The sequence below is a fragment of the Callionymus lyra genome, chromosome 19 (genome assembly GCF_982586985.1).
Source record: "Callionymus lyra chromosome 19, fCalLyr1.hap1.1, whole genome shotgun sequence".
In the NCBI taxonomy this organism is placed as follows: domain Eukaryota; kingdom Metazoa; phylum Chordata; class Actinopteri; order Syngnathiformes; family Callionymidae; genus Callionymus; species Callionymus lyra.
Genome location: NC_141836.1, coordinates 18479938 through 18495562, shown reverse-complemented (window position 1 = coordinate 18495562; position 15625 = coordinate 18479938). Strand labels below are relative to the sequence as shown.

General features: G+C 36.9%; 1 protein-coding gene across 1 annotated transcript in view; it reads left to right on the top strand.

Annotated features, from left to right (window-relative positions):
• cpne9 (copine family member IX) overlaps window positions 1–15276 on the top strand; it is a 71608-nt gene extending 56332 nt beyond the window's left edge. Inside the window, exons 12-20 of the mRNA XM_087781422.1 lie at window positions 873–926; window positions 1247–1308; window positions 1562–1608; window positions 3076–3257; window positions 5148–5275; window positions 5926–6028; window positions 7302–7359; window positions 9737–9810; window positions 11132–15276. Coding sequence (XP_087637548.1) covers window positions 873–926; window positions 1247–1308; window positions 1562–1608; window positions 3076–3257; window positions 5148–5275; window positions 5926–6028; window positions 7302–7359; window positions 9737–9810; window positions 11132–11314 — 891 coding nt within the window. The 3' untranslated portion in view covers window positions 11315–15276. The remainder of the gene's footprint in view (window positions 1–872; window positions 927–1246; window positions 1309–1561; window positions 1609–3075; window positions 3258–5147; window positions 5276–5925; window positions 6029–7301; window positions 7360–9736; window positions 9811–11131) is intronic.
• The last annotated feature ends 349 nt before the right edge of the window (window positions 15277–15625 follow it).

The window sequence follows — 15625 nt, the reverse complement described above, 5'->3', positions numbered from 1 at the left end:
AATCCAAATGAAAATAAAAGCACACCACAAGTCAGGCGGAGAACAAAAAGGTACAAGTAGGACAAAAACACTAAGAAAATGTCACCCACAGAGAGAGAATAGAGAATGTACATAACCACATCTACAATCTGGCGCCTGTTGCTAAAGGAGAGCTGGCTTTAACATCTGCTGAGGTGGGGATTGTTTGACGTGCTGCAGCTGCTGTGAGAGCAACAGGCACCATGGAACTCAGGGAAACGGACGGAAAAGGACGTACGAAACAAGTTTCAAAATAAAAGCAGGAGACAAGAAAAAACATATAGGGCATGCTATTTACTTGAATAATGATCGACTTTGACCGGCCACATAAAATGACCCGCCAAAGGCGATGAGTTTAACACATCTGATTTAAAATGCGTTATATAACTCAATCCCTGTTTTATTTAACGTGTTTCTGTATTTAAGATGAGGTTGAATAATGAATACTTGCGAGCTTACTGTGAAGAAACATAAGTGCGTGATTAACTATTAAAGATCATTCAAGTTATCGCAAGTCACTGGCACACTATTTCTCTCTTCTTTCCTACCACCAAAGTAGCAGTTAGTACAAAACAAACAATGTTTTTTGTGTAGTTACTTTTGTGCACTATCTACAATTGGGTTAACCACTGATTGTGTATGATTTATTAAGATTCGTTTGCAAATTAAAATAGGTTGACAAGGGTAATGAAAACATAAAAGTTGATTTATTCGATTTAGGTTTGGAGAACCACAAGGATCGATGCTATCCCTGTTCAATCAGTTATGGCCTTTATAAAGATGACAGTTCTATATGCACAAAAAAAGCCTCTTCAAAACCGCTGTCAGTCAATCATCTTTTTTATCATTGACAGGTTTTAAATCCAAAGAAGAAAGGCAAGAAGAAGAAGTACATCAATTCTGGGACTGTGAGTCTAGTATTTATTGACACTTGGTATTGATCTGTTTTTTGGGGGGAAATGTAGGTGAATCATTTTTCTTTTCATCAGCCAGGCAAACTATTGAAAGATATATCATGAAGTGTATTTTCATCTTTTGACTTTCATACATCCTCAAAATACATTTGGCGTTGTCTGGCCACCTGTTTGAGTGAGTGTCTGCCACCCTGTCTACCTGATTCTGATCCCTTCTCCCCACCGTGTTCTGTGTTTACCAATTTCTTTCTGTGTGTGTTTTTGTGTGGGCGTGTGTTTGTGTGCGTGTGCGTGTTTGATTGAGTGTGCACCAGGTAACTCTGCTGTCCTTCAAAGTGGAGTCCGAGTACACCTTTGTGGATTTCATCCGAGGAGGGTGAGCAGAATAATAATTCCATCACAGAGAGGCCAAACTTTGTTTTAAATAATCTCATTTGTAGAATAATTCATTTATTCAGTTCATTTACTTGTAATTACTGCCTTCATTTGTTTTGTATAATTAGTCTTAGGAGCGTGTAGATGGAATTGAATTTCTTCATTCTAATGAGCGAGTCAACACATACCGGTTTACTTGAACAGAGTGTTCGATGCACACAGAGGTGACTTCTATTTGTTTTGTTTTGAATTAGAACGCAGCTCAACTTCACCGTAGCCATCGATTTCACTGCATCCAATGGTGAGTAGTACAGAGAAGAAATGTGTTATACACCAATATTTCTTTTTTTTACTTGTATTAATGTATTAATACAAGCAAACATTCATTGAGTTCACGTCAAATGTTCATGTTTGTGCACAGAAGCTGCAGCTGTGGGAGCTTCTTGTTATGGTCCAGTGGCCTACATATCTCTTCCTTTGAAGCTGTTCAGTCCTACAGTTGAACAAAAAACACTGAATGAAAAAAGATCTTATTGCAACTGACTGTTGTTATACACAAACAGCCTTTTAAGTTGTCTATTATTGACACCCAAAAATGTAACTTGCACCTCAGTGTTTCACTACAGTAGTCTAAGAAGGGGTCATGAAATCAATGACAGTAGTAGCCAAGTGCAAAAAAATAAATAGGATTTTAACTTTTTAGTAAGATTTGTTAAATATATAACTTGTCAAAATTTAATTAGTCAGTTAAACATTATTTTAAATCAATTTTCTGCTTCTCTGTTCGTTTTGGAATCAAGCAAGGCATGTTTAATTAGTTTGCATTCAAGTTGCATTCTGCATATATTTGATTCCAAACACAAGAGGGCCATCTGTTAACCTCTGCTCCCAGCTAAATTCCTATTAAATTATGTCCGGGAAGAAATAACTTAAATTATTCATACAGTCTTATTAATGTCAGCAGTTTCCCGATGTGCTATTCCAATAGCAGATTTCTTATTAAAACATGTTTTATTCATTATTATGTTTAAAGTACATTTTTGTGTAGTAATATAAACTGCCTTTGGTCAATTATTCGTCCGTGATGCTGAATTTAAAGGAATTGTTTAACATATTTTGGTATTCCAAAACTTACGACATAACACTGCATACAGAGTTTTAATTCAATAATATTGTAATCCACCCTTACTATCGACTAAAAAGGTTTTTTTTGTTTTCTGTCTTTCCTTTTGAAGAAAAAGGAACGAGAAATTCTAGAAAAATGCATCTCAGGTATAAAAAATGGTCCGTAACCGGGCAAAAATCAAGAAGTTTCTCCAATTTCTTGCATCAAGAATTCAGGTCATGATTTTTTCTTGTTTTTTTTCTTGGCCAGTGGCAAGAATGCATCCGCAGCAAGTGTGTTTGTATCCTTGCTAATCAAATCACCTCCCTCCTTCTATTTGTTTGAAAAGCAGGACACGCTTTGATCTCATAGGGGAGGCATCTCCACCTGCTCCGGGGGGATGGAGACATATCTGCAGTCTTCTCACCTCAGAATATGTGAACATGCAACTAAATAAAGTGTTGAATCATGACAACAATAAACAAGATCCTGTCGACAATTCTCACGTCTCAATCCTATGTTGGAATAATTCATCCTCTCTTCTTCATGAGTTGTTTACACCTGTGTGAAGATGAATTAATACCAACAATGACGTCCATTTATTCCATCCACTTGGTTATTATTGTGTACTTGAACAGATTCAATGGTGTGTCCTCTCCACAGGTAACCCCTCCCAGCCCACTTCCCTCCACTATATGAGCCCCTACCAGATGAATGCGTATGCCATGGCGCTGAAAGCCGTGGGTGAGATTATCCAGGACTACGACAGCGACAAGCTCTTTCCTGCCTACGGATTCGGAGCTAAGCTGCCCCCCGACGGCAAAATCTCCCACGCGTTTGCCCTGGTAATACACACACACACTTGCCCCGTACCGCGCACAACACACACATGGCTCCACCACCAGGGTGTGGTTCGAAATCAGGATCGATTGCTGTGACAACAGCTGTTTGAAAAATTAGCCTCATCTTTCAGCAGTAGTATTTGAAAAAATCCTCTGCAGTCTTTATAGAAATTAATCGATTATTATATCTTTATTCTTTCCACATCGGGACATTGCATTTGTTTCAGTAGTTCACAAGAAAAAGTGAATTTAAAAATACATACAGATTATATACTAAAATATTTACAATACAAAATAGTAAATAAGTAAGTAATGGTTATTTCTAGAGTGCCTTTCTAGACCAGGGTCCCAAAGCGCTTCGCCTGCACAAATAAGAATGTGTTTAGATGTTTCTTGAAGTCTGACTGCAGCGGATAGAATGTTGTGACCGACTTTCTGAGTCTCGCTCTAGTAGATGCTGTTTAGTGCCATCATGGATTGCAACCAAATGCAATTTCCGTCTCTGACCCTTGGCTTTACAGCGATATGATGGTCACGCAAGTCATGGCTGATCAAATTTAAATCAATGATTGGAGAAAAATGGAAAAAAAAAATATTAATGTAGATTACATGGGCCTGTTTTAACAGATGAATAAAAGAAGAAGGATAAAATATTTGTTCATTAACGTAACAGATGTATAATGGTGGTTTTGTGCTTCAAATATATAGCCGTCTCCCTTTTTTATGTTGATTTTATTTCTTTAGAATTGTCAAAAAAAAAATCTGCCAGCACATTTTTCCCCTTTTTTCCAAGATAAGTCAGGACATGTAATGTGTTTTTATAAGAGCTCCATTATCTTTGTCCTCTTCAACAAGACCACAAATGTGTTTTCAGACAACATTAAACGTTATTAATAGTTTCATCCTTTGTAAAGGGCCTGATATTAAGTGTTTGTATCTTTGAAACCAGCACTTTATCTTGTGTGTGTCTTGCTTCACTGTGGGAGTACACCACTGCTGCTGCTACTGCTGCTGCTAAAAGTGTTTGAGTGCAAAAGGTGCTGGCAGAGGAAGTGGAGGGAACGAGTGCCAACTCATCTAAACACTCCTAAATCATCCAAGATATCCTGTCCTTCACCAAAGTGTGTTACCGTTGTGCGTCATTTGAGTAGGAGTGTTCTTCTTTTCTTCTCGTTGCTTTCATGTTTCTTAAGGACTAATCATTTCACTTATTTACACTTTTTCAGAAGTTAACTAAGATTAACTGATGTTATCTGAAGTTAGCTGATGTTGGCCGAAGTTAACTGAAGTTAACTGAAGTTAGCTGAAGTTAGCTGAAGTTAGCTGAAGTTGGCTGATGTTAGATGATGTTAGCTAATGTTGGTTGATGTTAGTTAATGTTAATTGATCTTAGTCATTATTCCTTTCCTCCAAAAATCGAAGGATAAGACCCGGGACGGGAGTGACCGGTGTCGACGTTGTGTTTGACTATAACACCGATGTTCATTGATATTTGCTAATGTTAGCTGATGTTAGCTTATGTTAACTGATTTTAGCTGAGGTTAGCTTATGTAAGTCAGTAAGTAATTTATATTTGTAGAGAGCTTTTCCAGACCAGGGTCACAAAGCGCTTAAACAATCAAAACAATATCCAATCAAATATGTACATTTAAGGATCGGCGAAATGTGAGTTCTTCTACTAGAGCAGGTCAGAATTCTCGCTGCAAAGTTCTGAATCAATTGAGAAGATAGATGGATGACTGAAGTTAACTAATGACGCTATCTTAAGTTAGCTGATGTTCACGGTCATCCTTATTGCCTAATGAATGGTAAAAACTGAAGAAATACAGAGGAATCTTTCCTGAACTTGAGGTTTTATGTGTTTATATGTCAAACCGACCCTGTGTGTTTCAGAGTGGTGAAGGTGAGAACCCTAACTGTGTTGGCATTGAGGGGGTGCTGGAGGCGTATTTCAAGAGCCTCCGAACGGTGCAGCTCTACGGCCCCACCAACTTTGCTCCGGTCATAAACAAAGTGGCAAGGCGAGTTTCTTTTTGTTGTCTGTCGAAGCAAATTATCTCCTCCTAGATGTGATTAACAACGAACCTTTCCCGTAGCTCTCCCTCCCACATCCAAAAGAGATTCATTACTGAAGGTTGATCAAAACTCGGTCACATGAGTCACCCGCCTCATTTACCAGATTAGAGATGTTGTATTTATTAAACATCAGTGGGCGGGAATGACAACCTGAGCAGGGCTCAAAATTGAACAGTGAGTTCCCATGTTACAAAAAAATGACAAAATTATATATAGATTACTATAATTAAAGATAATAAGCATGTTTAACGCTAAAATATTTATCTCTGCTCCAGAATGAACGTTCCATGAACTTAACATCCATCAGATCAAACTAATGAAAAGGTTCTAAATGGGATTCAATCAGGATGAATAGCAGAAATTAATAAATGAATAAATATTTTATATTTATTGATGTAAGACTTTAAGCAAGAGAACATTGACATTTTTGCAATTAATTATTTAATCGTTTAAAAAGTGCAGGTTTGACACTGGTTTTGGATTAAAATGTTAAAAAGTGATATTCTGGCAACTATTGGAGAAGGGGAGTGAACTTCAGCTCGAACAGTTTCTGAGGAACAATTGAAGTCCTAACATTTCTGTGTTTGTGCTTCAGCTGTGCCTCTGAGATTACAGATGGCTCCCAGTACTTTGTTCTGCTGATGATCACAGATGGAGTGATATCTGACATGGTGCAGACCAAAGAGGCAGTGGTCAACGTGAGTAAACAAGCATACGCAAACTGACTTCTGATGCCTCAAACATATTGTTGTGTAATCTTTGTGTAACTGATTAAATACTTTATTTCTTCATCTTCACATTTGGATTTTTCATTCTAAGGGACCATCAAGTTATTGAAGGGGTAGTTCACCCAAAACTCACACTTTACCCTCATGTTAATTTAGTGTTGGGATTATTGTCACAGTGATTTGTTCCTTTTTGAAGTTATAGGGAAAATCTATATCCATTTAAACGAGCAACTTGCACTCAATTGTTTTAGTCTTCAATCTTCGTTGACATTGAAGCATTGAAAAATAAAAAGTTTTTTTTCAGGTGCTCACCTGTAACGCCCATCTTGTATTGAAGCCTTGACTTTAGTAATTGTTCCAAAATAATTTAAAGCAGAGACCCTTCGCAGATACGTCTTCAAGTGCCAATCGCAAAGTTTTAACGAAAGGGCAGATCTTTTATAGTATGGTTTGTCCTGCTTTTATCATTGGACAGCAACTATAAACAATTGGCTTCTAGGATGGCCGTGCCACGTGGTCGTTGTGGAAAGTTACCAAAGCTGGTCTCTTTTAGTTCATCAGTTGCTTTACGTAGATGTCTGTCCTTGCGCAAAGACTTACTTGCATAATTTTAATGCTATGTTTCTCTCAGTATTTAGGCTTGACCTAACCTGAAGTACAGCTGATCACATGGATCTTAATGCAAGTCAATAATTATTTAATTTTAATGAAATATGAAACAGATCCTGTTAATCAAGTGATTATTTGAAAAGTCTGCTGAATCTAGATGATTGATATAGTAAAACTGTCATTTCCCCACTCTACCTATGATTGTATCATTTATAATGCAATACAACAGAGACACGTCTGATTACAACTGCAAATCCAATCATGAGCTAAACATACTTAAACTTCAGATATTGCAGACATACTTGAGGACATGACATGGACTCTGATCCAACTTCAAATGTTGTATCTTGCAAGCTGTGACGTTCTCTCCCTTTTTTTATTTTTTATTATTTATTTGAAATATTTTGCAATAAACAACAGATGTTTTTCAATGCTTAACCCTCAACTACTCCTCCTTCACCACCACATTAATTGTATGACATCACCAATCAGATGAGTTGTTGAGTCAAAAACAACAATAAATAATGATGACTCACAATGTCGTGGAGATCATTTTGTGCGAAACTTTATTAAGATGTAAAATTCAAGGTGAACAAAACGCACGCTTTATTTTTATACGTTTGTCCTTTCACAGGCTGCCTCTCTCCCCCTGTCAATCATCATTGTTGGTGTCGGTCCAGCTGAGTTTGATGGTGAGTAAAACAACACAATTTTAATGATTTACAAAAGTTGACAAAACATTCCCAGATCTTACTCCGGGAAACGTTATAATAAGTCACTAGAATAAGGGAAAATCTTAAATAAAATTCACCTGAAAAGCTCATATGTTGACACTAAACTTTAGTCAGCAGAGGTATAGCAAACACAGTCAATAGTGTGCGCAGAAAAACACTCGTTTTGCATCTTACCATAGTGAAAAATGTTGCAGTGAGGATGGAGGATTAGTTGACATATGACACATGGTGTTTTAGATGTGTTATTAAAATGTTATTCTATTAATTTTGTTATAATTGTTGTTGTGTTGTTGTGGAGTAATATTAGTGTTTTCTCAATACAAATGTGCCAATTGAGTGCTCATTGTCCACTTCAATGTGGACGCACTTGTGCACTCAAAATATTAAGTGTAAGTGCGCGATTTGGGACACCACAGGTGTCTTTGGAGTGATCTCAGTTGATTCTCAGTCTGGTGTTGCTTGTTTCAGCTGAAACCTCATTGGTTGAGTGGTGCATGCTTGATCGATTCAAATAAAATAGAGCGGATTGGCCACCCCTGTCCTTAGCCCCGCCACTTGGGCTTCATCTCAATCTGGACTGCCAGAAGTAGTTATGCAAATGAATGAAGACTTCTCTAGGCACATCTGTTCATGCACTCATTTTTAAGCAGACCTGCTGGATTATAAACTGCTCAAAAAGCACTTGACTTCTCGATAATAAATAAATATCAATATATATACTGTGTATATATACTGTATATATATTATTTTTATTTTTTATTTATTTGAATCCTAAATCAAATACACCAACTGTTCCATCTTAACTTGATCTAAGGGATTTAAAAGGAGCTGAGCAAAGAACAACTTTTGTCACAGGCCTTTGGGTCACCTTGACCCTGTGATATCACAACTGTCAAAGAGACTTAGGAAGTTTTAGGATCTCGCTTGCTTAAGGTATGTGCCAATGGAGTATGAACGCAGTGTGAGCCAGAGCATATAAAATATTGCACAGCATAACAATCAATATCACATTGTTGAATGAAAACCAGATCTAAATGTGTTGTCAGCTTCTGAATTTCTGTCATACCATAACAGTCATGTATGATAACAAACCTCTTTTTGAAGAAATGGTCGTATATTTCCATTAAATAACACCCAAAACTATATTAAATATTATTTTGAACCAATACATTTTTTAATTATTTTTTTGAATCAAAGATGCTGTATGAAAACGGCAGCCTCTCCAGTAGTAATGATCTACCCGATTTCCCGAAGGAGATCTCCAGAGGGATTAATAAAGTCACACTATAGTTCAGAAAAATCCCTTCACCCACAATTGAATTGTTAAATGTGTACTGTGAGTGATTTACTAAATCTCTTTGAAGCATTGGTGCTGGAGTTTGATCGGACTGCCTCAATAATTAATGCCTAAGTGTCAACATGTGCTGGGTATAAAAAAAAGGGCATTTTGTTCTAAGGGTTAAAATATCAACGAATTATGAAACTAGGAAGTTGAAGTTTTTTCATCTTATGTTCCATCACAGTACATGGGCAACACAGTTAGATTTGCATCTAAAGTTTGTGGTTGTTTGGGATCTCCCGTCCTCCATCACTTGTTTAAGCAAGTTATGTCATGTGTGGTAGGTCAGAATGTGAAACCAGCTGTGGGTGTTTTTGTTGCTATGTGGGTGAATGATCTTCATCGCCTCCTTCACTGAATCTCAAACAGCAGAGCGAGAGACAAAAAGAAAAGTCATGTAGTGAGAGATGCATGTGATCATACAATTAATAAACCATCATGAAGATAAATAACTATATCAATATTTTGATGGTTATAGTTTTCCTGTAAATATAACATTTAAAAGCAGTTGTTTGTGACTGTGGTATAAGAGTATCAAACCATATTGTTGATAATAACAATCAGACGAAATGTAGACGGAAAGAAATGTGGCCACAAAGACTCGAGAAATAATCTTTTACCAGATCGCATTACAGCGCCAGTGGATTTGCAATGTTGCATTTAAGGTCAAATAAAATGAACAGAAAATCAAACTGAATAAAACTAACCTACAAACATAAATATTTCTATTAAAAAAAGAGTTTTGTACAAATAAACACATACTGATGAGTACAATAGAGGTTCAAATCTATTTAACAGACACTTTAATCAACGCATTTAGTTTATTATTCTCAGTTACTCAGTTGACTTTTTCTCAACATGGATGGTTCCATATTTCACCTTCCTAGAATCACCCCTGAGTATTTTTTTTTCTATTTGTAATTGTAATCAGAACAATGTTTTTGACTTCCTGCTTCAGCTTCTGCTCCATGAATTTTATCGACTTGCTTGTTTCAGCTATGGAGGAGCTGGATGGGGATGAGGTGCGGGTATCCTCCAGAGGGCGCCTCGCTGAGAGAGACATCGTACAGGTACTTATTATCCTTCCGCTCACCTCAATATCAGAAAGACGGTTCGTGTCAGCAGCTGCACACTCGAATTCAAGCTTTAGAGGCAGCCAGTTGACTGTAACTACAACACAGTAATAACAAAAACCTCATAATAATTATTTCTATTAAACGTCATCTTTAAAAATAGTAGAATACAAATCAAAAAAATGTATCTATCCTTTCCTACTCTATTCTTTATGTGAATAATGTTTTTCCTATTTGTAACTATTGAACTTTTGAAAAATACAAATACAGTACATTACAATCCTCCATAATCACACTCATACAACAGAAAATAAATAATTGAACTTTAAAAATGATTATATTATTGTAATTACTACATCACTGCGTCACACTGGGGTCACATGCAGATATGAAAAATATCTAATCAACATGAGAGAAATTATAAACGGTTTAAATCAGATATTGTCATTAACATCTTCTTTCTGGATAATGTGTGCAGTGGCAGTTTCACCGTAGTCCTCTCATTAACCTTCTCCTGCCAGTAACTCAAAAGTTCATTCAATCAATTTTTGTTTTCATTATGTATCAAATATCATAGCTGCTTGATTTTTGACTTAATACTAGCTTCCTGAATCACAAAGTGATTTAAACGTTTTAGATTTCACCGAAGGTTGGGTGATTGAAGATGGAAATATAAGTCAGCAAAGCTCATTATTTTTGAGTTCAATATTTCAGATCTATTTGTCACCGTGGTGTTATTGATTAGTAAAGTTTCTTACTCGGCTCATTGTGGATAAATATATTTGTGTTCTCCTTTAGAAGACTCTAAAGGATGATCCAAGGTTGAAAAATAAAATACGACTATTAAAAATAATCATGTGTCAAACTCAAGTAATTGCTTGTGGCCCACTGAAGTATTGGCTTCAAATAGAAAATAAATAAATCATGTGCATATGTTTGCATATAAAGAGGCCAATGTTTAAAATACAGTGAGTCATTTTGAAGACCACGACTGTAAAAAGATTTTTGTCCATTGTTTGCTTGGTTCATTTTTAATTTAAAATCTTTTTATGTAGTGGTGGTCCATTCTGATGTTATTCACATTTTATTGTATTATTTATATTTAATTTAAGTAGTCAGCTAATGCTTTAGTATCCAAGAAATGTTTCTATCCTTATATAACACGAATGTTCTGTGCTGGAGGATTATTATATCTTTTTTTTTTTGTAGAATCAACCCACACAGTCCACCACTAATGCATTTAAAATCAAGAATATTATCCTGCTGAAGAGATTTTCCGGCTGTTTCTATTTTAGTCTTGTTTTCCTTTTCGTCCCAGTTTGTTCCATTCAGAGACTACGTGGACAGATCTGGCAACCAGGTCCTCAGCATGGCCCGGCTGGCCAAAGACGTCCTCGCCGAGATCCCCGACCAGCTGCTGTCATTCATGAAGAGCCGGGGAGTCGAGCCTCGGCCGTCTCTCTCCTCCTCGCCGCTCCCACAGCTTCACCGACACATGTGACCACGGCACAGCTTCATCTCCGCCTCTGGTTCTTCACGCCGACTCGCTCTCTCTGTGCTTATCTTCCGCTCTCCTCTCCAGCAGTCATTTGTCAGCGAGCACCTGAAGAACGGACCTCTGACGTGCCCTTTCCCATCTTATCATCAGTGAAGCCTGACACGGAGCGACACGGCAGGTGCTCAAACCCCAACCTGTCTCATGACTTTTGTTCACGCCAGGAGAGAAAACGACTGGCTTCCGACTTTTTTGTCCTCTCCACCTCGGACTGCAGCTGTCCAGAAGCGTCAACAGCTATAGAAATTAGTCCATAATAGAAGATAACTTGTGATACCTTAGCATGTTGGGCCTGATTTACAAACCGAGCTCAAGCATATACTGTACATGAATGAATAATCAAACTATAGTCATGTACATGATGATGAGCAGCAGCTTTTTTCTGCACTTTCTTGTTGAGTTTAATGTCTTATTAATCTACATGTCCATTAGTTTGGACAAAGAAAGTGATTAGAAACAAATTATAGAAAACATAGAATTCCTAAAAGCATTGTTTTTTGTAAAAAGTTCAAATCAAATCATCAAATCAAAATCAAATTCAAAGTCAAAGAAAATATCTGCTCTTCTTATCTTTAAATCCAAAAACATAATGAGGTTGATTGGGAACTTTTGAAATCTGTGTGCCATTGGATGGACTGGGGTCCATTTTGGGGGTGTCGCACGCCTCTCACCTCGTAGAAACTGGGATAGGCTCCCTAAGGGAATGAGCTTCAGAAAAATGAATGGATGATTTGTACAAAGAAATACCTTTAGTTGTACCAGAAATTAAACACATGATAAAATAAATAATATTAACCCAAAAAATAGATTTTTTTTCTTACAATAAATGTGTGGAGAATTTGATAAAAATACAAACAAGAATATTGGAGATGTAACTAAAAACCATGTGAGTTGGGTTTCCACAGTAGTTGTCATTGTGTTTAGTAGGTGTGTGATGCTATTTTATTATCGCAAGGAACATTTTTAAACTGTAACCAATCATGTAGATTTAGCAGACATGTTCGTTCAAGTCGTAGAAATAGGAGCCATGGATCTTTGCATGTTGGTAAATCAGGCCCAAGAGGAGGTGGAGTTCTTCTCCAGCTCTTCAGGTTCATTCACAAGAGCCAGTGTTGGTCTTCAGAGTGAATTCTAATGTGGTGACTCGGGTCTCACGTGTGTTGTTGAGGCCTGCAGCGTCCAGTGACATGTCTATTACTGCACGCACAACCACGCACACACACCTCTATCTGCCACGCCTACACTCTTTGCCCAGCAGGGACCGATGCAGTGTGCAGAGCCCACCTCCTCCTCCTCCTCCCCTCTCCCCCCTGCTGCTTCAGAAAGGCCAGTCTCCCTTGAGAGGAGGAGGGAAGAGGAAGGAAGCTAAAGAGAGGAGGGGGGGATCGAGGCAGGTGATGTGAGTAAAATAAGAAGAGATAGAAATCGATTCCAGCAAGAGCTGATCAAAGAGATGGAACGCTTTTTTCTTTCTCATTTTGACCAAAACTGCCACCACCTGATTCAGATTTAAATAAAGATGTATTTTTTTTTCCTTCTAAATATTATGCAGAAATGTGAGTGATCTTGATGCACATTCTTCGAAAAGCAATAGCCACCGTATGCATAACCCCCCTGCCCCCCTAAACCAAGTGTTTGTTATCTGGCGTGTGGTTACGCCGGGCCGTGTGTAAAAGCTGACCAAGCCCTCCATCTAGTGTACATCCTTTGTAACGCCAAAAAAAAATGCATGTTCCAAATACTCCTGATGCAACTTTATGTAGTCTTGACACACACACACACACACACAGAGACTGTATATCATTCTTGATTTAGAGGGTTCCATGTACTTGTCGTGCAAACGTACACACTTTTTTTTTTCCACCAGTGTGTACAATTACATTATTTCAAATGATCTTGCATGACATGTGCTTTTATGGATGGTCCCCGCAACTCAACAATAATAGATATTATATAATTGAATATGTTCTTTTGAAGGATGACAGGCCTGAACGTTAACCTCCTGTTAGTTCCTATTCCAATCATCAAAGTTAAATTGAAATAGATTATTTTTAGTTCATGGCTTTGTGAAGATATAAAGGTGTATACATTTTAATACATATAATTTTGAATACACTGTAAAATAAATAACCAAATTTCTTCAGCTATGCTCCACATTGCGCTGGATCTGTGATTGGTTCCATCATATTAACAAGGCGTGGTGATCTGCTGATGCTGTATAGGAAAAATCTTTGAGTGGTGCAATCACAAATGGTTTTGCAGTTCCATACACAACTCCCTGTCTGACAGGAACTCTGTTATACGTCTTCGGAGGGCGCCCGACACCTTGTTCCATTACTCAATTTACAACGGAGTTTGGAAAAAGGTTAATTTTCTATGGTTGGATTGGAGCAATGTACAGTATTGTGTCACCAGAACCATTCTTTTTTCTAAGTACTGCACCAGAGGTGAGCTAAAATAAGGAAAATATAATTTCCTTTATATGTGCATTAATATATCACTTAGCCTTGATTTGTTTGTATAGGAAATTCAAGGTCTGGGGGCCATTCAGAGTCAATACATGTTCACATTGATATTGTGATCTATGAAAATGCTAGTGTTTAAGATAATCTAAGAAACAGAGATTGCTCATGTCATTAGCAAATAAAAAAACTAAAATAGCTATGCTAGATTTAGCATCCAACAATTAAAACATTGCAATTATAATTATATTTACTCTAAAAGCATTGCGGTTTCAGATGGTAAACATTGCATTTAGTTTGGCCCCCAAATTAGATTTGGTTAAAGGTTTTCGCCCCATGTGTGAATGTGTTTGACACAACTGGTGTAGGGTCTTATTAATCCAGTTAATGGTTCCAAATTGAGGCAACCATAGTGTGTAGAGTTTTGGCCTGGCTTTGTTTAAATGGACATTAACAGCCTAAGATCGCAGTGATTACAATATAAATAATCAACACTAAACAATGTGTCTGTTTTAAGTCAAATGGTTACTAGTGAATTAAATGAATTACTAGTTTGTACGTACACTATCCTGATGCATACTAACTTCTAGTATACTAAGAGAAGTATGCGATTTGAGACACAGCATGGGTTTCCTCCAATGGACTCGTTTAAACAAAGCTTGCTGGAGGAGGAGCGATGCCCACATTACATTATAATGGTTCCAGCTCCCGTAACCTCTCGTTCACCGAGATTTCAGATAACATTACATTTGAAACGTGTGAGTAAGTCAAGAGAGTAGGGATTTCACATTGGTTGCCCTTTAGGAGTTTAATTCCCATGTGAAGGAAACAAAATGAATTAAAAAAAATCTTGTTTAGATTATAATCTTTCCTGGGTTAATTTGACCATGTAAACATAGCCAGTGACCTGCAGCAACCTAACACAGAGTTATAAAAGTAAAATAAAATATGTATTTTTGATACATTTAACTGTGTTGATTTGTTTAGAAACATCTTTATGTTAGCATCACTGTAAATATCAATAAGAGTATAGCTAAATTATATGTTGGTAATAAAACAATAATAATGTGTTTTTATGAATGTCTAACTAACACGAATGTAGGAAGTATCTGTGTTTTTATATTAAAGATATTCATTATAAATATGTAATTCAACTGTTCCAGAGTAAATATATAAGATTATATGTTGAACCGGAAGTCATTGTGCAACCAAAGTTTGATACTAAAGGAAGCACAACATGCGCAGACTCATTCTGGTTGAATGATGACTCTGTCCTTGTGTATCTGTTTGCATCATGTGTTGAAAATAAAATTGGAAAAAAAAAAAACAGTAGCTGAAAAAGCTGAAGCTTCTCATGTTTTCAAATGTCTACTTTATTTTTCAGACTAAGATTATCCATCATGAACTGAATTATGTGTCTGCTGCAGTACGTTTACAGGACTTCAAACAGACATTAGATGGGACTATGATACTCTCTGGTAATGGTGGTTTGGTAAATATAAGTGCTAAATAAATTATATTTGTGTGACTTTGGCTCCCCATTGTTTACAGAGGATCATCCTCAGGTTACCTTTGTAACTGAGGTTCTATGGGTTGAGAAGAGATGCAAAGCACTCATGTAGAACTTAAGTCCAACACTTAAAATACAAGTCATTGAACGACCTCTTTATACTGATGGTGAATGTCACAGAAACTCTCAGAAGAATTTCTAAGCTTACATTAAAGACATAAATAAGACCAGAATCATTTTTTAAAAACTACATTGAGGAAATAACAATAGTTTAGATGTTACAGT